Genomic DNA, 25,570 nt, shown 5'->3' with positions numbered 1-25,570 from the left:
GTATGAAATGTGTGTTGAATGACCTATGCAGTTGTCACAGGTTCGTGGTTGGTGAACCCGAAGCGCTCCAAGTCCCATTTCCTTCTTCCTGTCTTCCTCTTCCCATTGGTTTGAAGTTTGGCCGGCATTATACTGTTTCATACTTAGCGTGCAACGCTGTCAAAGCTACTGGCGCGAGTGCGTGGCTTCATCTACGGTTTTGCTTGCGCGAGAAGACGTGCAAATGATCAACGAGATCAAGCCCCACGCTCGCGCCAGTAGCTTTGACAGCGTTGCACCCTAAGTATGAAAGAGAGTATAGACGCTTTACACACGCGCAAAATTACAGCCGCCATTGCTGACCTTCTCTTGTCCTTCCCACATGCCAGCCACTGAAGCGAGCGTTGACAAGCCTCCACAGAGGCCCAGGCTGTGGAGAATGACGCAGTACAACCTAACATAGCAATAACCTGCCCTGCTGTGGTTGTGATGAAGTCAAGTAAATATAATAAGATGAAACAAAAACTGAAGGTCAGTTATCGCGGCGCCCATGCACAGCTGCTGCAAAGAGTCTATAGTCTCATCCGAGCTCATGCCTTTGGCGCTCAGGTAAACATGTGCGAGGATTGAAATTGACCCCCCCCCCCCCCTCTCCACCCCAAACCACCTTTAAACAGAACAAAATGACAAAACAAGATAACATTTCTGACAGCGGTGTTCGAGAGAAACTGCAGACTTTTAATTACCCTGCCTGAAACTTTGCAAACATTTCAGTGTGGTTGCAGCTGTGAGAGTGAGTTGGATCCAATATGAAAACTGGACCCTGAAGCGACGCCTTCAGGATGCCGAAAATAATTATGGTAAGTTAGAAATTAACCCACTAGTATACTTCCTAAATATTTGGGCCGGGTGTCGATTAAAAAATGTTAATCCTGTTAATTTGTCACAAATTTCCAGGCATAATAACTTGAAAAGAATGAAACTGCAGATGTTCCAAACTGGCCGAGGTGAAGCGGGCTTGCAGTGCACCAAGGTTTACACTGAACATAATTTTGTGTATTGTCCACGAGGGGGAGTGTAGCTCTTGCATTGGAAGTTTTATGAGTTAGTTTCTTCAATGTTTGAGCTTTCAGCGTGCCAGCTGGGTAGTGTGTAATTGTTTTTTTATAGCACAAGCAATATCTTAATCCTGGCGGCAGGAAGTTTCGGCTAGCAGCTGACATGGTTGGACAACGGTGTGTACGCTTGCTTTCTCTGAAGCGGCCAATGAAGCGAAATAACAGCATGTGCGGATTGTCCTAGCATTTAATTTTTTGTTTGTTCGTTTCAGACTACATGTGCTCCCAGTACAAGGGGGTGGCCCTCCAGGAGCTGACCACCAGCATGTCGCCTCTGCTGTGCTGTCGAGGTAATTTTAAAGGGTAAATATTGCAGCTGCAGTTTTTTCTATTCTGTTCCTGCTACACTTCCCGCGAATTTCTCTGCAAGATTGGTGTTTTTGTTTTCATGGTACTGTAAACTTTTTTTATAGTCCGTTGCAACTATAGAATAGCACAAGCCCCTCCCACAATTCCCTTTGCTCGCCATGAGTGGCGGCGTCCTCTCGGCTCTCCTCCTCTCTAGTGTTTGCTTATTAAAAAGAGTGAAGGGCTTTGTGGGAGGGGCTTCTGTTATTCTAGAGTTGCAACAGAGTATAGCGCGAGCTCAGTTAATTTAATCATTTTGAAGAGTCCTAGCGGGCACCCATGCATTTTTATGGGAACGACTCTGCATCATATTTTGAACCGAGAAAATGACCCTACAAACGGGAAAGCACGGGCCTTCTTTTACAAAATTCACCGAACCAAACTTTGTTTTCAAGATCAGACCGGAAAAAGTCGACTCCTGTTTTATAAACGGCGAATAAGAGAAATCCTGTGCTAGTCTCGCAACGTTGGGAAGCTAATGCTATGACCCCCATCTTGATTTCTTTAATGCTTGTTATGGCTGTTTTCACATCTGGTTATTTTCACTGTTCTTTGGCCAAAAGTGAGTGGCAGGTCACCATAGGTTTCCAGAAGAAAGCGGTCGCATATGCAGAAATTTTCGGCAAGTTCGTAGCGCAGTGGCGATTCGTCGCAACCGAGGAAAAACTCTACGTTATTGTTGGCGCAAAACATTAAGCCTCACGACTAGCAGCAACTTAATCGTGGATATACTGCACTTTCGGCGTTTATTTGAGCTCTACTCCACACAAAATATTACAGGGGCACTTATAGTCGGTTACAGGTTAAGAAAAAAGCTGGAGCTCCGCCCACAAGCGTAAAGCGCCGCTTGAAATGCCTACGCCGTCAAAGAAAATAGCTCCCTATCCCTCTCAAAGAAACGTCTTCTAGGCCAATACATAAATAATTTAGTTTATTCACGATACTTAAAGAAGTTGAGATACGTTATTGTCCACGCACGGGTTCAGTATTAATGGACAGGGGCCATGTCTAATGTTCCGCCTTCGAACTGACTTCCTGTCTAAATAGCTGTCTGAACTTCTGTCTTCCAGTGGTTTCGGTTTCGGTAGTCGAGAACCAGACTTTTTTGAAAAACTAAAAAAAAAGAAAGGACATTATTATTTCGTAACTAATGCAGATTACCTTATTTTTCTTAGTTTTATATACTTTATAGATGAATAGAGTATGTTTGGTTGATTTGTTGAATAGAAAATCTTTTGCGTTTCCGGTTTCGACGAATTCGCGATTTGGAAAGTCGTTCTCCGGTTGTCTGTTCCACATGTTTACCGTCATGGATCCCAACAAGGAAGCTGCGGAAAGTGATTCTTCGGATTCTTCTTGGTCGAGAGACCTACCGTCTACGCCAAAACGCTGGTTCAAGAAGCACAAGAGCGGCCACATCTTGAACAGCGGCCAACGAGAGCTCCTTCTGAACATGTACGTTCGGATGCGGCATACGGAGCCCGACCTCGACGTGATTGAGGCCTGCAAGGCAGTCAGCAAACTGGCAGGTGTCAGCGTGTCCAGTGTGCTTGCAATCAAGAAGGAGGCAAGTGCGAATGATGGGCAACTCGCGTCACCCTCTCGGAAGCGCCCAACAAATGCAGGCAAGAAGCGGCGTACTGCCAAGTACGGTGACCTCGTGCTGTGTGCCTTAAGATCGTGTGTGCATCGGTTTTTTCGCCGGAACGAGATGTCCACGGTTGAAAAGATAGCAGCCGAGTTCCGCACAAGCCCAGAACTCCCCTCGCTGCAGGCGTGGACCGTGCGTCGTCTCCTTCTTGATATCGGCTTCAGGCGAGAAAGGAGGGCTCGAAACTCGCTCATGGTCGAGCGAGACGACATCGTCGCTTGGCAGCAGACGTACTTGCGGGACATCACGCTTCACAGGCGAGAGGGCCGCCAGATTTTTTACCTCGACGAGACGTGGGTGACGGCCGGGCACACTGCCTCGACGGTGTGGGTGGACAGCACTGTGACCTCGTCCCACGACGCCTTCATGCGAGGTCTCACAACGGGCCTGAAGCAGCCGTCGGGGAAGGGCCAGCGCCTCGTCGTTACGCATATCGGCAGCGAAGATGGATTTGTCCCTGGGTGCCTGGACGTCTTCCGCGGCAAAAAAACCGGCGACTACCACGAGGAAATGGACGGCCCTCGGTTCGAAAAGTGGTTCGACGATGTCCTCCAAAAACTGCCGACGGGGAGTGTCATCGTAATGGACAATGCCCCCTACCATACCCAGTGGTTAGAGGCGGTGCCGCCGACCAGTTCCCGGAAGGAGCTCATCCAGGGCTGGCTCACGTCGAAAGGTATTGCTTGGGACGCCAAGGTGCTGAAGAGGCAGCTCCTTGAGATCGTGTCGTCGGTCAAGCCGCAGTACGTGAAGTACCGTGTGGACACTGCTGCAGAAAGGGCTGGTTGCACAGTGGTCAGGCTTCCACCTTACCACTGTGAGTTCAACCCAATTGAACTCATCTGGGCACAGATCAAGAATCGTGTCGCAGCCCGAAACACAATGTTCAAGATTGGCGACGTTGAGAGACTCCTCAAAGAAGGAGCTGAGCAGGTTACGGCTAGTAACTGGTGCAACGCTGTGAGGCATGTCGTCGAAGTGGAAGAAAGCTTCAAACAAGGAGGAACGACAAGTGCTCACATCGAGCCAATCGTCATCGCTCTTAATGAAGGTGACACTTCTTCTGAGAGTGACATGTCCAGTGTGGGGCCCCTCGACGACCCGTGATGTCAACATCAAGGGGGATCAACCCTAAAAACAAAACGGTCCTTTTAAGGACCACTCATATGCTGTAAAATCGGATGCGTGTCGTACACGCCTCCCGTGTCTCATGTTGTTGACGTGATGTTGTGCTTCATTACCTCATTGCACTGGTCAAGGCTTTTTGAGGTCTTTAAGGTCTGCCTTACATATTCCACTGGGCCGTAAGTGAGCAGCATAGAGTTTCCAATCCCTCAGCACTGTTCCACTTCCTCGAATCGGCTGGCCCAAAGGCTTAGAAGGTGCAACTCAGAGCTTGGAGTTCCTCCATGCACCTCGACCAACTGGGTCACCGCCTGTGGTAAGCGCAGTTAGAACGGAAACGGAGAGTCCGTATTGATATCTGTATGGATATCACCCCAATTCACAAATTGTGCGGTGCAATAGGGAGGCTGAGCTTATAGGGCTTGCCTACAACCTCAGTCTCCTACTATCATGCCGAGTTTTATGGTTTACATTCTCGTAATGCCGAGCATTACGAGAACAGCGACTCGTGTTAGAAATGGGGAGAGCTAACTTTCACTTGCCAAGATTCGCGCTATTTAACAAGCTTTGCACTTTGTCTGTTTACTTCTATAGCTCGTTTCTTTTAGTACTGTAAATGTTCTATAGCTCTCTCGGATGAGCGTTAACACAAAGAATGTCAGTTCAAACGACACCGGGAAGAGGTAGTAATCGTGCATACCACTGGTTTTATCCTCCCTACATGCAATCGAAGGTGCAAAGGAGGCCGCTATAGCAATCGTCACTTACCATTTGATTGATAGCGACGAAAACTTGGCAGGAGTCGCACAGTTCACAACTGAGTGAATGACGCCGTACAACGTCGTTTCAGTAGTTACACTTCGTTTATTTATCCACCGTTGCAAGCGAGGGCGCAGGCAATGTTTAGCAAAGGAACCCGGTGCTGGGGGTGCCGGCAGTTCACTCGTGCTGCTAATCTCGCTCATACATACTGTTGTTATCACTGGATGATGAGCGCTGCATTTTCATCTCGCCCCACGGAGTCCACAGGGAAGAAAAACGGCGATACCGGCACTGTATTGACAGGCGACTCGAGGCAGGGAACGCAGACCTCCAACGAGAGGAAAAAAAGAAGACGACGTCAGACGAGCGGCCCAGCGATGCTAAGCCTTGCGTCCGCTTCGAACTTTCCGATGGCGATACCATCGCCGGATCATCACGTCGTCGCACAAAAGCTACTGCGAACGCAAGTCGTTACCGTTGAGACTTCGCGGCATGGCCTCGCGTTAGTAAAATACCGTGGCAAGACCAGCATATTCGCTGAAAAATGCTGGTGTCCTGTTGCTAGGTCCAGGCTGCCATGTTGGAAGCTTTCGTCCGGAAAAAAATCAGGATTGGTCCGCAGAGGCCGTGACGTCACGAGGACGCTCGGGCGCGATTGGCGGCAAGTTGACGGCGGATGAATACATATCGATGTGCAGCTTTTTTCTTAACCTGTAACTGACTATACGATACGATACGATACGATACGAACTTTATTTTTCACCACAAATGCAAGTGGTGAATGGGAGGCCGAAGAAAAAGCTGCATAAATGCAGCTTGACGAGGCTCCGGGCCTCGTCAAACTATAGGTATCGCTTTGTGGATTGAATGCGAAAGCATTGCCATTCCTAACGAGGCTTCCTTCTTTTTTTCCTCTATTGTTAGGAATGGCAATGCTTTAGCATTCAATCCACGTAGGGATACCTAAGTGCCCCTCTAATATTTGTTTTACGTTACATCGTATGGCGTCACACATCATGGTAAGTTATGTCGTCACTTGAAGTGTGATGTCATCGAACCGAGGACATATTTTTATGACCATCTTTCGGGCACATCAACGCCGATGCCATCTTTTGCCGTGATGGGACAAGCTTCTTTTTGAGCGGAGAGTAATGCCGCATTCCGAAGCGGCTGAGATAGCACAGCAGCTAGCATGCCCGACTCTCACACAGCAGCACCGGGTTCAAATCTCAGCCGTGGGAGCACATTTTATTCTTTCTTTCATTCTTCTGTTAACATTTGGTACCACTCGGTTAACGCGGCCGGACGCCAGATTTTTTTGCTCCTGGACCCATATAATGCTTTCGCATTAAAAAAGCACATTCAGTCAGAAATGTGCCTTTTCGTGTGGTAGAGTCCCACTGCTGCCCACCACTTTGAAAGTCACTACTGAAGTACGAGGGGGCGCTAGTGATCACCAAATCAGGTTCACGCCATTCATAGGTCAAGGATCCTTTTGGGTGCACTGAAGATTTGTGTGGCATTTTCTTTCGTTGATTCATTGGCGCATCTCGCCGTTGTTCGCAGTCCTGCACCTCGTTAGCTCTAACGGGCAGGATGGACAGCTCGGCGGACTCGTCGGCTGAATCTTCCGTGTGTAGTTTAGCGTTGTCCTTATGCTGCTTCAAGTAGGGATGCATGTGAAAAGTGCGCACAACATATGCCTCTTGCCCACGCTTCTATATTCATTGCTGGTCGCGGCGAAATAGCCAAGTGATGTGCGGCCATGTTTGCCCTAAGAAGTTTGTAAGACACTTTGGATAATGTCGTAATATTCCGTTGTAAGTCACACAAAAGTTACGACAATTTTGTTTTGTTAATACGGATTTCTTCTCGGGTTTTGTCATACGCAATTTTTTATCGTAAGTTTGCTATTTGAATTCGGCCTCTGATGTCTCGATCCTCCCAATAAATCAAACTTAGCGTATTGCATCGATTGTGAAAGGGGCGAATCCAGACCTCCGTTTTGGGGTGTGCGGCAAATTTTTAAGGATACTATTCTCCCGTACTCTATTGTGCAAGGGGGGTTCACTCATGTCGAATTGCCCACCGAGAAGGGGGGAGGGAGAGGGTCAACTTTATTTGAGGGTAGTGGCCTCCCTCCCTTTTGCCCCCCCCTCCCCCTCCTCTTGGATCCGCCAATGCTGTGAAAGCTGCAGTTGACACTCGCCGATTTGAAGCATGGCTTTATGATCCGCACAGAACCCTATTACTGTTTCCTTCCTGTCCGTTGTGATTAAAAATACTTCTTCAAGATTGTAAACAAACACAACAAAAGTAAATAAAAATACACAGGGACAAGTAGACATAAAATACTGGTGCCAGTGTTTGCCGGCACTTATTGTCCATGTGTTTTTGTCGGCGCTTGTCTACGATCATGGATCCATTGGCCCGAATTGCTATAATAATTCTGCGAGATGCTTATAAATCTTGGCTTCTCTATGTTCAAATTTGGTAAACTTCATAAGCGAAAGCATCTGCTCGCTTATCTTTGGTAGACCTTTTCAAAAGCCGAAATAAAGGAGTGCAATGCTGCGGCAAAAACATGAGTGATTGATTCTCGCAGACTCGGGGGCAAAATATACTTTTGCATTATGGTGCCCCTGACAATGTTATTAGTGCCACTCATTAAACTATCAAGGTAGTATGTAAATTAAGTGCCTGGGTGAGAAAAAATGTAGGAATTTTAGGTCTGACTTTTCGCATTTAAGGCTGGTTCACACATACATTGCAGCACTAACTCAGCCCTGTTAAGGCAACGAGTCACTGCTACTTCCATGTCTTGTATCGTGTGTTCTGAGTGTCCTCTTTTCCTAATTGACTGATGTCCCGGTTTGTAGCATTGATTCAGCGCTGTGGTAGTGTTTCGCTGTGAACAGGATACCTTGCTCGGACATTGAACTTTAGATAAGCAGATCAACATGTAACTGTGCATCTTCTTTAAGGCAGTACAAGGTCTCCCATGGACATGAAGGCAGTACAAGGTCCCCCATGGACACCCAGGCAGTGTACCGTATTCTCAAATTTTGCATTTTTAATAAACCAGTTATTACTCCTCCCACGGATTTATGCATGCATTTTCTGAACCCTGCATGCGTATATAGTCATACATATAAGTGACACTTGCACTCACTTTCCCCTTCCCTCAAAAGAACGGTTACATCCGGACCACATGTCATGCAACCTCTTGCCGTCTTCTCTCTTAGAGCCCTCTATCTAGGAACCCATGCTAGGAGTATAATTTCTTGTACATTTCATTTGAAAGTCTAGATACACTGCTTTGAGTCTCTGTTGAAACTCAAATGTTTTTTTCTACTGCATTGTAATTCAGGTTTTGATGGGCCATCTCATTAGGTATATTCCGACTCGTCAGAATATACCTAAGGAGATGGCACGTTAAAACCTGAAGTACAACGCGGTAGTAAAAAACATTTGATTTTCAGCAGAGACTCAAAGCAGTGTATCTAGACTTTCAAATGAAATCTATTAGAAACTTTATGCGGTAGCATAAAGTTTCTAATAGAACACGATCGCCAATTGGAACACGGTGGCCAATAGTTTTCGTTAACTCCTTAGGGACTCGTTACAAAAAAAAAAACAATTGTTTTTCGACGCAGACTCGAAACGGTGTCACCAGACTTTCAAATTATATTCATATGAAATACATAAGAAACTTTATGCGGTAGCACGTCGAAACTCAATTATAACGCGGTGGTCAATAGTTTTCGTAAACTCCTTACGGATTCGTTACAAAACTCATTTGCATTTCTATTGAGACTCGAAAAGATACGATGACTAGACTCCATAAACTTTCAAATAAAATTCATTAAAAATTTTTGTAAGAAGACACCGGCCAGGCGAAACATCCGCTTTTAACATGTGGAATGCAGTAAACTCGCCGGAGGTAGATATTTTTGAGCGTGAAAATTTTAGCATGCGAGCACTGACCAGGCTTTTTTGACGGAATGTTTCCTTTGTTGGGTACTTCTGAAACAATATAGCTAGGAAGACAACCTACTACACATCGGTTTTTGCATTGTCGGCGATCACATTTCTTTTGTTATTATACATTTAAGCTTTAACTAGGCCTCTTTTTTCATCAGTGCTGTTATGAAACATGTAAAAAAAATGTTCTAGGCAGGTTTTTGTATTTTCTATTTTTATATTTTGTGTTCTTGCATGTAGGCAAGAACACAAAATGTGCACCCTCTTGTAGGCTATTGGGCTGTTGAGGGACGCCGCACAAGTAATAAACAAATAAATAAATACGTACCACGGAACCCATGTCACAAATAACGAGGGAGACGTCCGCGTCCGGCACCATCACATACCTTTCGGCCACTTCGACGCGGCGGGGCACGGAGACCGATTGCCTTCGGTGGAATTCAGACTTCTGGTACGACTTTAATAAACACAGAGGTAACAAACCGTCACTTGCACGGTGGTTACCTAATCTGTTCTTGCATTATTGCATGAGGAAACGCCGGCGGCATACAATGTAGAAAAGAAAACCCGATTTTTTTTGTCTTTTTCTCGTTCTTCCTGTCACGATCACAGATTTCAGCGCATGCGATTTGCCACGCTCTAGTACCAGCTTGCATCTCTTCCCTACGCAAGTTTGAAGCGTTCGAGCCGACACAATCCCACGTAAATTAGCCGAGGCATCCGAGCAGATCCAACTCGACCGACTCGACGCCAACGACGGCGCGGCCACCGGCCGGTAGGTCCACCGACCTTGTCGCGCCTGCGCCACCGCCGAGTCAAAGGAAATGACGTAGCGTACTCTGTCAACTTCTGCCGAGATCTCCGAAATCCCGCAGATAAAGTTCGGCGGGGCCGGAGCCGCTCTATAGAGCGGGCGCTGCCAGAGATCTACGAGCGGAAGATGACCAACTCGAGCCAGATCTGCCAGCGGAATATGCGTGCTCCCAATGAAGCGCTTTTGGGGCGTTCAAGATCTGCGAGCGGAATTCACCAATACTCACCTTGAGGGAGTCCTAAATGTTATAATAATGACACTCTAATGGCGGTGATAGGATATTATCCTCGGCTAAATTAAACATACTCAATTTCGTGAATAGAAGGTGACGTAAAAAGACCAACATTTTTTCCCCTTTCTGCTTTATGCTTTCGAAGTCATTCGCTTTTTTTTTTTTTTTTGCTGCGGAGATGATATGTAGCGTTGCCGTTAGAGCGAAGGGTTTGTCTTCGCGCAGGTTGGGTAGATAAACGAGAGGCATGGGCTGGGCGACTTATAGATATAGTCTAGCTATAAGCTGTAGAAAAAGGTAAAGAGACTTTTGGAAAGGGTTCTATTCCTTTTCCAGCAATTCTAGTCATCTTTCCTTTGTCTTTGATACAAAAGAGAACAGCAACCAAACGAGTGCACATATACATGTTCGTAATACTATGGCAACCCAGTTAAATTGAAAAGAGCCTCCTCCACAACAGGAAGATGTAAAAAAATAAAAAAAAAGATATGATGGCTTCGACAGGCATGATGACGATAGTTGGCAAGAATTCGGCACATGGCCTATTATTCAGAAAAGTACATTGAAATTTGAACCAGCCTATTCGCTGCAGATGATACATAATACCTTAATTATAATTTTTGATGAGCTTTGATCTCGAGATGATCAGCGTACTCTCATTTTAAAAAAATAGTAAGATAAGAAAACTACGGAAAGTGAAGAGTTTCGGTGAGTTTAATGTTTCTGCAGTGCAGCCAGGGATAAGCAGTATTTTAAATACAAGTATTTGAAATATGTATTTTAAATACTTTGTGTATCTTGCATTTGTATTTAGTTACAAATTGCGTAATGTATTTGACGTGTGTATTTACATACTAAAACGTGAGTTATTCAAATACAATTGTAATCAAATACAATTTTGTGGGCGAAAATACATCCCTCAAGTTTATTGTCACTTTCCAGAGCAGGAAGAAAACTACGTTCTGCTCCGAATGCAGTGTCTCTCAATCAAGCACCAGCGTTTAGTGACTTTCTGATAACGGTGCTTGTCCAGGGCAGAAATAGTGACTAAATCCACATTCACAGGCAAACTGGCTAAATAAGTACCTGCGACAACTTGTCATGCTTTCCAGCCTGATTTCCATCCATATTTTTGCCTGGAACATTCTAAATGTGCGGGTCGTCCGGATTTTCGCAACTGGTGCGAGTTGCAACAATAAAAAAAATGTCTAGCTTGTGCTGTGCGTCTTGATCATCTCGGTTCTTTGTTGGTCTACACCAAAATGTAATCGACAAAAAAAGCTGCTTGAAGCTCTGTACTTTTTTCACCTATTACGTCCAAGCGAATTACACTTCTTTTTTTCGATTATTTTTCTATTACGTTAGTAGAGCCTCGCACACTAGCTCCCGAGTGTGCGATGCAAAATCAAAATGAGATACCCAGAAACCCGTTGCAGGTGCCCTGAAGTCGCTGACGCAAATTCAGAAGAATATATTTGGAAAAGTATTTGGAGGAGATCAAATACATTTGGTTGTATTTGTATCTTGTACTTAAATGATTTTTTGGAAATATAATTAGATTTGTAATTAAATACATTTTTGACGAAGTATTTTGTATTTGTATTTCGATACATATTTGCGTCTATTTTGCCCATCCCTAAGTGCAGCTAACCTGTCGCGCGACGATCTTAAGGTCTTGCGTTGTCCGACGATCACATCGCGCTGTCGATAGGAAAGCACCGTTCTTTCGGAACACTTTATTAATAATCATCATATTGTCAACACTAGGGATGCCGCGAACTTTTTTCGAATCGAAGTTTTGATGATCGAATCAAGAGGTTCGAAAGATTTCGATTTTTGACCTTTCCATATCGAGAAATCGAAGGAGGTCGAATTTTCGAACTTAATAAACTAAGAAGTTTGACGCTTTTCGAATTTCCGAACTTATTACGCTGCAAAATTCGATGCTTGTCGAACTTTCGAACTTGATAGACAAAAAAAAATAAATGATTTTCGAACTTTCGAACTTCTTGCACTAAAAAGCTCGAAGCTTTTCGAACTTTCGAAGTTCCTACGCTAAGAAATTCGAAAATTTTCGAACTTATTAATCCAAAGCATTCGAAATTGTCGAACTCTCGATTCCTGAAAAGTCAAAAGTTCGACGACCTTCGACCTTTAGGGTAAAAGTTCGAAGTCCGTCGAACTTCGAACGACCGGCGGGCGGTTTCATTTCGATTCAAGCAGTGAGGTATATTCGCAATTTTCTTTATCGCATTTTTACATGTGGTGCCGGATTCTTTGCGAAAGACAATGCCGCTTATTTCAATCATCTGGCGTGCTTGGTTTTAAATAAATTGATTCGCGAAGGAGCGAGGAAGGACGACGGGTGTTTGGCAATTCTCGTTTGTACCATATTTGAAGCGCGCTGTAGCCGAAGCTATTTGTGCTAGAGATGTTCAACTTTTTAAGAATGATCTATATATAGCCTAGGTGAGTGTCGTCTTAAGATATGATTATTGTTCAAGGCTAGTTTCGAATAAATATCCAAACATGTTCCTACGGACAATTAAGCCCTAAACTGTGCAATTTTTTTCGCCTACAGTGTTTGGGGTATTGCATTTAAATTAACACCAGAGACAGTACATATCATTGTTTCTGCAGAATACAAAATAATGTATTATTTTTTTTTCAAGTTGAGGAATAAATTAACTCATGGGGGAAGAGTTCTTAAATTGTTCAAATTCCGCGCGTTGTAATTTTTTTTTCTCATTTTACGTTCTTGGGACATGTTTCTTTTGGCCTGTACGCATTTTGGTAGAAGAAACTTGTTTCATAGGTCTGGGTCTCTGAATATGCAAGAATACAACACTGCCGGCGAGTTCTTGATAGTTTTTTTTTTCTCTCCAGCTTTTTATTTTTGCATTTATTGTTATGTTTATTTATTGATTATTTTGTACCATTGGCACAGTTATTTAGGTCAAAAAGACATAGCTTTGAACTTTCAAGCCTCCGAGCATGTGACGCGTAGTGCCTCCTGACAACGAGTTCCTAAAGGCCTGTTCACACTATGGTGCCTTTATGTGCGCTTTGCTTAGAGTGGCGACATCTGGCCATTTTGTCTCACACTTTTAATTTTATTTTTTGTTCAGAAGCGCGTGAAAGAACGCGTCCCCGCACGCGCTCGTGGCGCTGACTGTGCTACGGCGACATTTTGTTTTCGTCGATTTCTTTGTATTTTACCCGTGAGCACGTGCTGTCGGCATGGGGTACTACAAAGGGTGGCATCACCCTAGACAGAAGGACATTGAGGCACCCTAGTTCACACATGCAGCGGAGCGCTACAAGCATAGCGCTGACCTCGCTAAGCACGTGCCGACGGGAGCGTTCACCAGCTTTGTATTGCACCGTCAAAACTGTTGCTCATGGCATACGATAAGTACTCGACGGCACGTGAGCAGCGTTACATCAGCGCTTCGCTGCATGTCAGAACCTGCCTTAACATTGACCATCTACGCGATCTTTTATGCAGTGAAGAGCGACAGTAGCTATACATATGCATAAATAATTTCAGATCAAGATAAGATCGACCATGCCCTCTTTCCCCGTATTGTTTTCTTTAACAGTCCGAAATATCTGCGAAAGGAGGTGGGGGGGAGAGACTGGAGCTCCCCCCCGTTGTTCCTCCTCCGCCGCCACTGGTATAGTAGAACGCTCCTCGACCTCAAGTTGCGTCAGCTTCTGCGCTTTTTGTTCGGCGTTTCTTCCGCCCCAGAAAATAAACCTCCAAAGCAATTACAAACAAAAAAATTGTCAAGGTGCAGGCGAGCTGGTGTATGTTTACCATGATGCAAAATCCCGAGACTGGGTATAATATTCGCAAGGAATGGTGTAAGAAGAAAGAAAAAAGGGAACAGGACAACGTCTCAAACTCAGCTGAGTTGAGTTTGAGACGTTGTGCTGAGCTGAGTTTTCAGCTGAGTTGAGTTGGAGACGTTGTCCTGTACCCTTTTTTTTGTCTTCTTACACTTTTTCTTTCAAATTTCATTCCCAGTCTCAGGATTTTGCATCATGTACAAACTAAACTTACTATATGCCTGTGTAACTCGGGTGGCGTTCGATCGGATTACTAGCGTGCAAGCGGGTAGGGGGGCAGTTTGCCAGATCACTTCAAGCTTTTTTTGAACCTTAACCACCTGCCTGCCCCTGGCCGTTTTGAACTGCATGCGTATCGTTTAACAATGCGTTCTTAGGATCGCTACTTCGTAATGCACGTTAATGACCATCCCGGGCTGGCGGTCACAATTACTGATCTATTGTTACTCGTCACTGAACTGGCAAATATTCCAGCACATCAGGTGCACTCGTCGTCTCATTTCATTGCCTGACCAACTTCGCGCAGTCTAAATATCACACCCGAACTTTTCTAAACCTGATTTCGTGAAAACCAGTGAGCCGTGAAAACGTTATTTGAAGCTGCTGTGGCGGAACATGAAAACCGGACTTCAAACTTTGCGCACTTGGACTTCAAAGAAACCAAAAACCTTCGAAGTTTCTTTTTTTAGTTTAGCCTTAAAAAAGAATAAAAACCTTCGAACTTGTCGAACTTTATGTAGAAAGAAATTCGAAATCTTCGAATGTATCAAACTTTATGTCTTTAAAAATTCGCAACGTTTGAATTTTTTGATTTTTGGATCCAAAAAAAATTCGAAACATTCGATTCTCTTGAATTTCAAGTTGGGAAGTTCGAAATCTTCGAATTCATCGAACCTCAAGTAAACAAATATTCGGAATAATCGAACCCGAACTTTTAGAAACCGTGAAAGCTTCGAACTTTTCGAATTCGAAACCCACAATTTTGGAAAGTTGCGAATTTTTCGAATTCGAACTTCCCTACGGTCGAAAATATCGAAGCTTTTCAAAATCGAGTATCAGTTTGGTTCGAAAATATCGAAACCTTTCGAATTCGAGCCTAGGGTGGTTCGCGGGATCCGTAGTCAACACCATGTAGGATACATATTTTCCAGGACAAAATAAACGCTTGAGGAGCACACCAGGAACAAAATCGAAGACTCTGGGGCTCTTTGAGGTTTTAGTCTGGTGTCTGATTCCCCCGCGGTCTCGGTATTTGTTCTTTCGTTTCTTCAGGTTGCCCGTCAAGTGCGGTGTTCCTGAAGTCTTTTCATCAACCAGCTGGAAGCTGGTATACCGCTGAAAGAGATCACCTGCCGCCGGGTATGTGGTTACTTTCCTATACCTGTCCAGGCCGTGCTCTAACTACGGCACAGTTACAAGGATGGTTGGTATGCAGCACATTCGCTGGACAGATACCCCCTCGAATACCTGAAAGCAAGGCTTTTAAGCATCTGCCGAAGTAACCAACATTCATGGGTCTTCATCTTTCTCTTTCATCAAGAAAAGCTGTGTTTGCGGAGCCATAAACCTCTGGGTGAATGACAGGGGCTGTTGGATCTCATTTTCATCGATGTCGACAACCACTTCCAATCACTCCAGGATCCCACCGATGACGCAATATCGTCACGTCACCGGGGCTGTATAAATGCCTTTCCAAACAGGGCACTTCATAAAACGTGAGGCAACACGACTTCGTCAAAAATCGTGGAGGTTGGACCGTCAGGCAGTACCGCAGTACGTTGTCTGTTTCAAGACCACAAAACAAATATTACGATTTTTCTCCTCGCTTACTCCGCTTTTCGGTGACCTCGGTGCTCGTCAGACTTCACGTCAGACGCCACCTGACATTGCTCTCCATATGTTCTACCGGGCCCTTGTATTCTTGGCAGTGTTCCAAAATCAGCTCGGGCAAAGGGTTTTGTGCCTGGGGTAGAGCACTGCACGGGCCCGGGTCAGCCCGAAAGCCCGAGCCCGGCCCGGCCCGCGGGTCGGGCTCGGGCCGGGTAGCACGTATTTTCTCGGGCCCGGGCCGGGCTCGGGCTTGAACAAAAAAGTTCTCGGGCCGCGCCGGCCCGGACCGGCCCGGGCCGTGCCTGGGCAATCTTGTGCATGCCGTAGATCATAAATTGTTGTTGATAGCAAGAAGTTTGTTCATTAATCTTTCGGGTTCATTGAATACAAAAAAAGCGAAGTGCGAATTCGCTACAGCGTCGTTAAAAACAATAACTAAAAAACGTCTTGAAGCTAGAAAGCCTTCAAGCTTTTTCCGTGTGAGCGAGGGTTTAGTGTTATAAATTGTAAACAAAATAAAATCCCAGCCATATGCTTGTCAACCTGTCTGATTCATCGCTTTAAAAAAATATCTAGTTCACTATTAGGAAGATTTAGAAAAACGTACGCAAGCGCCTTGGGTACCGTAAAAATAGCGTTGCGATGTAAAACCTATGGCGATGTTAATTTTAGCTTGCCCAAAGTGCTTGAGTACGTTATTCTAAGACTCCCTTATTGCACAGAGCGCGACACTATATTAGCGCGAACAAGCGATCGTCGTGTTTTTATGTTTATCTTATAGAATCAAAACGCTGTTTTCAAAACTATTAGTGTCTTTAGAAGTGCTCATCTGGGCACTTTGGTGCCTACTAACACCATTTCGAAGTAAAATTCGAAAAAAAGAGCCAACGTCGTGTTCGCGGTATCGGCGTCGCGCAGTGTACATAGTCCGTTCCGCGCTTGCACGTTTTGGGAACCATCTTGAAAAAAACGTTTTAAGGGGTTAAGTAATAATATATTAAACTTAAGCTTGCCTGAAAGGGTTGTTTTCTTTAAAAACGCGTTGACATGTAAAGCTACCTCAGAACATATTCTTAAACAGAAAAAGTGCGCAGACCAGGCTTAGAACGATGGATACTTTTTGCGAAGAGGTTGCGATGTGCAGGGCCTTATAAAAGTAGATTGAAACGGGACGCGTTCAAACGCAAAGGGTGTTTCGGAAACTGGTTCAAATAAGAAGGGCGTTTAGGGAATGGATCGAAACAGGACTAATTCAAACGAGAAGGGCGTTTAGGGAACTGGTCGAAACGGGACGGCTTCAAACGGGAATGGGTTGTTTCGGGCTACAGTCATGGGGCCGGGTCGGGCGGGGCCTAGAAATTAAAAATTCTGTCGGGCTCGGGCCGGGCCCGGGCCGTGTCTCTACCGGGCCGGGTCGGGCCGGGCCTAGAAATTCCGGCCCGTGCAGTGCTCTAGCCTGGGCATTCAAAATTATGCACGCGCCCGGCGTCGCTCCGTCTGTTTTATCACGTGACACAATCCGCCGGAGTAGCTCGTACCTATTTGGGTAGGATTTCGAACACAGCCCTTTTCTTTCCGGTTTCCGGGACCTGAAGAGCAGCGGAGGCCTTCAGCGATTGACCGGAGCGATTGACCGACAGCCAACAAAGCTTGTTAGTGGCTCTGCGAACCCAATGTGATCAGCATGCTCAATGCCTTAGTGGAGGACACGGGATAAATTTGACGGAGGGAACCTTACCCCGGCACAAAATTAAGGGAAGTGGGCCGCTGTACGACTTTTGTTGGAGTCGTGTCGCCTCACGATTTCTAAAGTATACTATTTGGACGGGCCTTAAGGGAACCCTTAAACACGCGTGGCAGAGACAGGATAGGACTTACAATCAAAACCGCCCAACAAATCACGTATTAAAACATCATTATCTTATAACCGAAATCCAGTCTCTTGCACGTCCGTCTTTAGGGACTCTAAATTCGACGAACATAAAGATTCGATGTGTTATGCCATATTTGAGAGAAGAGCCGAAACATTGCAGCTAATTATGATTGACTCAAAGATCTGCAGATTCGCCAAATATCTGTACAAGCTAAAATTTAGCACAAATATTTGGTCGTGTTTGTTTTTTTCTTTCAGAATTGAAAGTTACAAAAAAAATTACGATCAAGACGACACACATACAACGACACTTCGGTTCATTAAAAACAATAATGGGATTCTAAATCCCGTTGCAGATGTAATTACAGGCTGTTCTGCCAACTCGTTTGAGTAAAAAAAAAAGAGTTCAGTTAACCATCTCGATACATTGCCGTGTGTCTCTATTTACTCGCTTTGAAGTTGAAATGAAATTTTTTTTTAGGTCTTGCACATCCTCCAGAGTGAAAGGTGGGTATGAATTTGTTCTGAGTCGCGTTTGGGTAGGTTACGTAAAAATACGCCGGCGAGTCAGCATGCCCATTGAGACATCACTGTTATTTTACACTTGAGACAAAGCCTGCTCAGGACAGGCAGATCTGTGCTTCGAATTGCTTTAAGGCCAAGCTACTTCTCTGACTGGTTGTAAAGCTTCGTGCGAAACGGTGGTCCCGGTTACTTGCGGTCGTATCTCGACTCACTGACGTGGTCTCTAAGGTACGGGCTCTTTGGTACGGGCGGTCGTCTTTGTGCGATGCTGGGGCCATTTTGAGACAGTAAAGATAGTCGCTACACGACACATGAAGCACGACTCTCCTGGAAACTCTCCATTATACCTCGACGTAAGCGGTCTTAATGTAGGGCAGTGCAGTTGTAATAACTATGGCGGAATATTTGTATAAGCGCCACGATGCTCATGTGCACTACTGAGAGTTGGGACACAACACTGTCCTTCCGGAGGGCTGGAAACCACTGCTGACTTCGTATGTTTGCCATCAGGAAGGCAAAAAGTGTTATTACGTTATGAGGGCTCTGCTCATTTGCTTGCAGCCCTTCGAACATCAGTGGAGTGGCATTTTCCCTCGTGCATTCGACACTCCACGTGAACACCTAACTAAAGCGCAAGAGCAAACGGTGTAGCAGGCGATGGCGCTCATCCGGACTACCAGCAGACGCTGCCTACTATTTTTGTATTCTTATCAAGAACCGTAATAAAAATAATCGGGCTCCTCGCGGGTGATTGCCGATTTTCCCCTTTATGCCGGGAGTGAAACTATAAGTAACTGTATTTTTGTTAGGCTATAAGTTATCATATCAGAACATACGCGTTTCAGACGCCGATAGCATAATCTCTTCCTACAACCAAACCTTGTAGAAACTACTTTGCGCAGCGGAGGAACCAGGCACGTTGCCAGGGAGCGGGGGGGGGGGGGGGGGGAAAGGGGGGATTAACCATGGGGCCCGCCCCCCCCCCCCCCCTACCCAAAATGTTTCGTTTTGCTGGGGCCTCCTCTCCCCCTCCTTCTCATACAGCATTCTGTCATGGGCGTGCCATCCCCGAATCAAAATCCTGGCTACGTGTCTGGTCGGAACAACGTGAGAAACATACTTTTCTTTTAAGGTTGCAACACGCACAGGTGGAATTGAATCAACTCGGGTGGAATACTAATACAGCGTCATGGTTCCGCAAGATTCAAAGTCAAATTATCACATGCTTCATGCACAAGACATGTCGATGACCAATGATGCTGGGTATGGTTTCGAAAAGGCTATAGTCTTGAACGACGGAACACATAAAGTAGTTCGGGAAGGCACTCTCGGGACGATGAAGAACAAGTGACTGCACGGGACCAAAACGTTTACTGCAGCGTGTGTGCTGAGAAACTAAGGGAGAAGGGGAGACGAGAACGCACGGGCAAATAGGAACGCCGAGTCCTGGTTCAAGTGATTAGTGGTCAGATAAAAAGCTAACTGACTTTGGCTTGACTGTACTCATCGAACGCGGTCGAACGCAAGAGCCATAAGGCGGACGCCAGCGCTCCGCGTTCCAACGTGTTCGATGAGTGCAGTAGCAAAAAGGCAGCTCGACTTGGGTCAACCCAAAAATCGTTTCAACGAGAGCTCGGAATTCTGAAGTCGCCGGGCGCTCTAAAATCCTCCGCTTTTTTTTTTTTTTTTTTGGCGCATTTTTTGAATTTGGGACGACGTGGCGTCCGTCAGGCCTGGGTCGCGACAACGTCGTCTATTGCCTTCAGACGCTTAAATTTGCCTTGACCACACAGGTTGGCGAAGTCGTCGTACTCCACGTCGAAGGCGGCGATCCCTGATCCGTGGCCTTTCAGGTAATTGTCGTAGAAAAGCTCCGCCTGAAAGGACCACAAAGCCCGATGGTGTGATTTGCACTTCAATCTACGGTGCCTGAAGGAACGCGTGTCCAACCGCTGTGTTGAGTCTCCTATCCCGCCAATGTACCGAAAATGGTCTCGAAAGGGCAGTAAAGGACATCAGAGAATGCGGAGTGTCATGGTATCGGATGTCGCGATCCAGGCGGTTCGACGCAGAAGTCTCACAAAAAAGCGAGGGGTAATGCGATGGTCGTTGTCGTCGCAGTGTCCCAGTTGCTGGCTCTCCAAGCTTCCTTAAACGTTGAAGCCCGAGAGCGACCTGCAGCAGAACGGAAGTCTTCCAGTTCCACCACCGCAGTTGTAAAACCGCCAAGATCGCGGCCGGCGACAGCACGACCTTTCTATGACGTCATTAGAGAGAAATCAAGAAACAGCTTTTTGGGACACAGTAAACACACCAGTCAGAAACTCGTTTCAGACACCGTACTTCAGACAAAAAACCTGATCAATACAGTCATCGTCACAAGCATCAGCACCCAAAAAATACTTGGGTTGTGCATTTCTATTACAACAAAAAAATCTCTAATTTTATTTCTGCTGTTGTATTACTTGTAATTGCACATTAATGTTTCGGTAAAACAAACCCCGTTAATAAAAAGACCTCGCTTTGTAGACAGCATTTTTGAGGACGAACTGGGCAAATGTAAGGGTTATTGTCTGACTATTTTGAGTATTTTGAGAAAAAATAAATCAATGCCATATTGCAGAACGTAGTGCTGCGTTTCGAGGAGCAATAACAGTTTTTTTACATTCCAATAAACCCAATTGTTGTAAGTAAGTTACTTTTGAAACTCGGTAAATCAAAGCGTTTGGCCGAGATACACTGCATCACTCCGGCGTGTTTTAATGAGAGCATGTACTTTGGACTGAGCTTCGCTCTACCTTTCTAATGAATCACACATGTGAATATAAAAAGGTCTGAAGATCTCTTCTAAGCTATCTGAAACTCTAGCCCAGCGCTTGCCGTCCCGCGGACAAAGGGAGAACCAGAATAAGGAGGACATCGGTGGGGAGTGTAAGTCTTGTTAGTGCTGTTACCTCATGGTGCTGGCCAGCCTATTCGTACATAATGTTGTTTTAACGATAACAAAGTCAATGCATTAAACTAAAAATGGTGTTTCAGTCTAAAATTTGTTCTACGAATGGACCAGTATGTCTTATTTATAGGCAGTTTCTCGTAGATCCTACGCTCTGGATTGCGGCCGGAGTATCAACCCGTTCTTAGCGTGACAACACGGGCCTCTGCTTGCAGAGCTAAGCTCTTGCGCACAATCTACGGAAACTGATTGTTTTTTTCCGAAGTCGGGTGAAAACCGTTCGCAAAACGGTGGTTACAAAGATGGACGTTGGAGAATTCATTTGCCTTTTGTGTGTTTAAAGGACAGCGCGACCAGGAACATGGCTGTTTGATTCAATCAGTTCAAAATGACGGAATACTCGTTCCAAGATAAACGCGAAATAAACATATAAATGCTTCCATAATTTTTAAGTCCGTCTTTGTAACAGAGTCACTCGTCAATATTCATTCATAGGGAAAAATCAAAACTCTGAAACATAAAGAGATAGTACACAGGGATGTTATTTTGCATCATTGTGCCTGAGGGTTTAGATAATGTTGTTCTCTAATGATCTCGCCCGCATATCTTTGGCACTTGCGATTCTCAATACAGGCAGTTTATGCAAGGCAGATTGAGACATATTCAATACCACGAAATTTATAGGAATATTCGGTCGATAAACCAACCAATGAAAGGCCGAAACCTAGCAATATTGTTATTAGTAACTATGACGCAGATTGACCACACGTTGCAATGCAGCAAAACCGAGCCGGCGGGACCGCTAACCTCTGAGAGGAACAGCAACTATGAAAACATTGCTCTTCAGGACGTTGGCGGCCACACCCTGTGGTTCACTCTTTAGAGCAGTGGATGTCAAATGGGGGTCCGCGGACTTTATTGGGTCCGCAAAGGAATTCTAGGGGCCCGCGAGGCTCTGCATCATCGGTAAAGCCCGGCAATAAAAGTTGTCTTTGTTGTGGCAGCAGCTAGCCCTACGCACCTGGTGGCTGCAAGTGGGGACAGAGCGCAGGCGCCACGAGACACATGGAATGCCGGCATGACAATCTCCTCTGCGGGCCACGCTGGATCGCTGCTTTAGTTTATATATTTGTGTAAATATAAACATGTAACAACTGGCGACGAGGAGAAACGTGAGTAAACAGTCTTGTTCTATGCCGGGAGACACGACATAGCGCCGGCGCCATGCCGAAGTTGGAAGCATGTACTGAAGAGGGCGGGGACGCGTGGCAAGAGTACGTTAAAGTTTTGGACCAGCACTTCATCGCTCACTTAATGTCGGTAGTGAAATATTGTCACAAAGGACAAAAGATGAGGCGGCGAATAACTGAAGGAGCTAAACGTTTAATAGGGCGAACTTGTGCCCAAACATAAAAAGGAACCAAAAGATAACAGCAGAGCGTCGCGGGCGTCGAAGTCGGCGAAAGAGCAGAGTCGAACGCTAGGGCGAAACTGACTCGACAAGGTTGCGGGCGACCTCTTATCTAGAGTGCGTCGCTATCTCGAAGATTCGGCAAAAGCGGCTCGAGGGTCGCGTGCTCGGGGCGGGAATCAACACCCACTTTCTAGAAAACAAAAGCAGGAATAAATGATAGACGTTACGTGCGGAACATGAATAAACCAGAACTTTCTAGAGGTCCGTGACCGAGCGTTGCTTTCTCAGCCCTGCGCGCGGCATTATCCCCCCCTTTAAAAGTGCATCGTCCCGATGCAACAGAAAACGAAAGGAAAACAATACCAAATCCGCAACAAAAGGACTGCGAAATCGCGTGCTACAGTTCACAGTTCACAGTTCAATCGTCGACGAGAGTCAGAAAGCTTTAACGGTCGGAATACGGGTTCAGCCGGACGACGTCCACCACCTCGGGTCGCAGCTGACGTCTCGTTGATGGTCGTGTTCCGTCGGGAAGGACTTCGTAGTTCAAGTCTTCGAGGCGTCGGATGATCTTCTAAGGCCCAAAGTAGCGCTTCAGGAGTTTTTCGCTGAGACCGCGACGACGAATCGGCGTCCACACCCAAACTCTGTCTCCGGGCTGGAAGTGGACGTCGCGGTGACGAAGATTGTACCGGCGAGCGTCGACATGTTGCTGGTCTTGAATTCGTAGTCTGGCTAGCTGGCGGACCTCTCCTGCCCGTTGAGCAACCACCTGGGCGTCATCGCTCCCGTTGTCGACCGACTCGTGCGGCAACATAGAGTTTAGCATAGTCGTCACCGCCCGGCCATACACCAGCTGGAAGGGCGTCACTCCTGTGGTCTCTTGCACTGCTGTGTTGTAGGCGAACGTGACGTAGGGCAGCACTTCGTCCCAGGTCTTGTGCTCCACGCCGACGTACAGTCTCCGGCGATATGAAAGACCCACTAGGAGCGCGTGGCCGAGGCGGTGGCTGGCGGGGGCGCTGCGAGCGCTCCGGGCAGTTCCGTTCTGCTTCGAGGGGAGGACGCTCAGTCGGGGCTCAGCTAAAGCGCGCGCTTATCAGTTTGTGCTGAGCCCCGAGTGAGCGTCCTCCCCTCGAAGCAGAATGGAATTGCCCGGAGCGCTCGCAGCGCCCCCGCCAGCAACCGCCTCGGCCACGCGCTCCCAGTCGGTCTTTCATATCGCCGGAGACTGTACATAGACACCATGTCGGCGATTGTTTTGTTGAGCCGCTCCGTCAACCCGTTGGTCTGCGGATGGTATGCCGTTGTTCGACGGTGTTCGGTGTGGCTTCGACGAAGGATCTCTTGGGTCAACTGTGCCATGAACGATGACCCTCGGTCTGTGATCAGTACTTCAGGGGTGCCATGCCGGAGGACGATGGACTCGATGAAGAACTTGGCGACTTCGACAGCAGTCCCCGAAGGAAGGGCTTTCGTCTCGGCGTACCGAGTAAGATAATCGGTGGCGACGATTATCTAAAGGTTCCCCATCCTCGACGGTGGAAAAGGACCCAGCAAATCCATTCCAATTTGCTGGAAGGGCTTGGTTGGCGGGGTAATCGGCTGAAGGAGACCTGCTGGCTTTGACGGCGGTTTCTTGTATCGCTGGCACTCATGGCACGATCCTTTGTAGAGATGGACGATCTTCAGAAGCTTTGGCCAGTAGTACTTGTCACGAATCCGGGCAAGGGTCCTGCTGTAGCCCAGATGTCCGGCCGTTGGGTCGTCGTGGCACGCTTGAAAAATTTCTGGCGGCGGCGGGACAACCAGTAGCCAGGGCGTTTCGCTGGTTCCGAAATTCTTTCTGAAGAGCACGCCTCGCCACAGGACAAAGCTCGGTAGGTCCCGATAAAAGACCCGTGGGACAGAGCCTCCTCGACCTTCGAGGTGGTCGATCACGGAGCTAAGTTCCGCGTCGTCGCGTTGCAGTGCCGTCATGTCGGTAGCGTTAACTGCGCCTAGAAAGCGGGCGTCGTCATCGTCATCGGCGCCGGAGATTGGAGGTTCGACTGGAGCCCTAGACAAACAGTCAGCGTCATTATGCTTGCGGCCGAACTTATGCACAATGGTTACGTCAAATTCCTGCAGTCGAAGGCTCCAGCGGTCGAGGCGTCCGGACGGATCCTTGAGGTTTGCGAGCCAGCAGAGGGCGTGGTGGTCGTGACTACGCGAAACGAGATCCGGTACAAATAAGGGCGGAACTTGGTTATCGCCTAGACGACAGCAAGATGTTCTTTGTCGGTCGTTGAATAATTATGTTCTGCCTTAGACAGCGCCCGGCTGGCGTAAGCAATTACTCTTTCTGCCCCTTCTTGTCGCTGAACGAGTACCGCACCGAGACCGGTATTGGTGGCGTCCGTGTGGATTTCAGTCTCCGCCGACTGGTCAAAATGTCCGAAGATAGGGGGCGACTGGAGCCTTCGCTTGAGTTTGTCGAACGCTTGGTCTTGCTACTCTCCCTACTGGAACTGCATGCTGTCTTTAGTCAGAAGCGTCAGCGATGCAGAAATTTGCGCGAAGTCACGAACGAAACGTCTGTAATAGGCGCACAGCCCAAGGAATCTTCGAACGGTCTTCTTGTCTGATGGCTTCGGGAACTCGACGACAGCGGACGTCTTGGCGGGATCAGGGCTTACACCCTGAGCACTCACGACGTGGCCCAAGAAATTCAGCTCACCATAGGCGAACCGACACTTGGAAGGCTTGAGGGTCAGCCCAGCGGCTTTAAAGGCCTGTAGCACGGCTCGCAGTCGTCTCAGGTGCTCGTCGAATTCGCTTGCGAACACCACAACATCGTCGAGGTAGACGAGACAGCTTTGCCATTTCAAGCCGGCAAGGAAGGTATCCATAACGCGCTGGACTGTTGCCGGCGCTGTGCACGGCCCGAACGGCATTACTTTCAACTCATACAGTCCGTCCGGCGTGACGAAGGCTGTCTTCTCACGATCTCGTTCGTCGACCTCAATCTGCCAGTACCCGCTCTTCAAGTTCATCGACGAAAAGTATCGGGCGTGGCGCAGCCGGTCCAGGGTGTCGTCGATGCGTGGCAGCGGGTAGACGTCCTTTTT

The 25,570-nt window shown here is 46.8% G+C and overlaps 1 protein-coding gene across 1 annotated transcript; it reads left to right on the top strand.

The window, feature by feature from the left end:
- The first annotated feature begins 3,462 nt into the window (after positions 1 to 3,462).
- LOC120839761 lies at positions 3,463 to 4,203 on the top strand. The gene has a single exon (XM_040210128.1). It carries the CDS (start codon positions 3,463 to 3,465, stop codon positions 4,201 to 4,203), a length of 741 nt encoding a protein of 246 aa, XP_040066062.1.
- The last annotated feature ends 21,367 nt before the right edge of the window (positions 4,204 to 25,570 follow it).

This window comes from Ixodes scapularis, unplaced genomic scaffold (genome assembly GCF_016920785.2).
Source record: "Ixodes scapularis isolate PalLabHiFi unplaced genomic scaffold, ASM1692078v2 PGA_scaffold28__5_contigs__length_5199819, whole genome shotgun sequence".
Lineage (NCBI taxonomy): Eukaryota > Metazoa > Arthropoda > Arachnida > Ixodida > Ixodidae > Ixodes > Ixodes scapularis.
This window is presented reverse-complemented; position numbering and strand designations above follow the sequence as displayed.

Bases quoted from the DNA above. Each gene is read 5' to 3' on its own strand.
- LOC120839761 (XM_040210128.1), top strand. From the start codon at position 3,463: ATGCGAGGTCTCACAACGGGCCTGAAGCAGCCGTCGGGGAAGGGCCAG.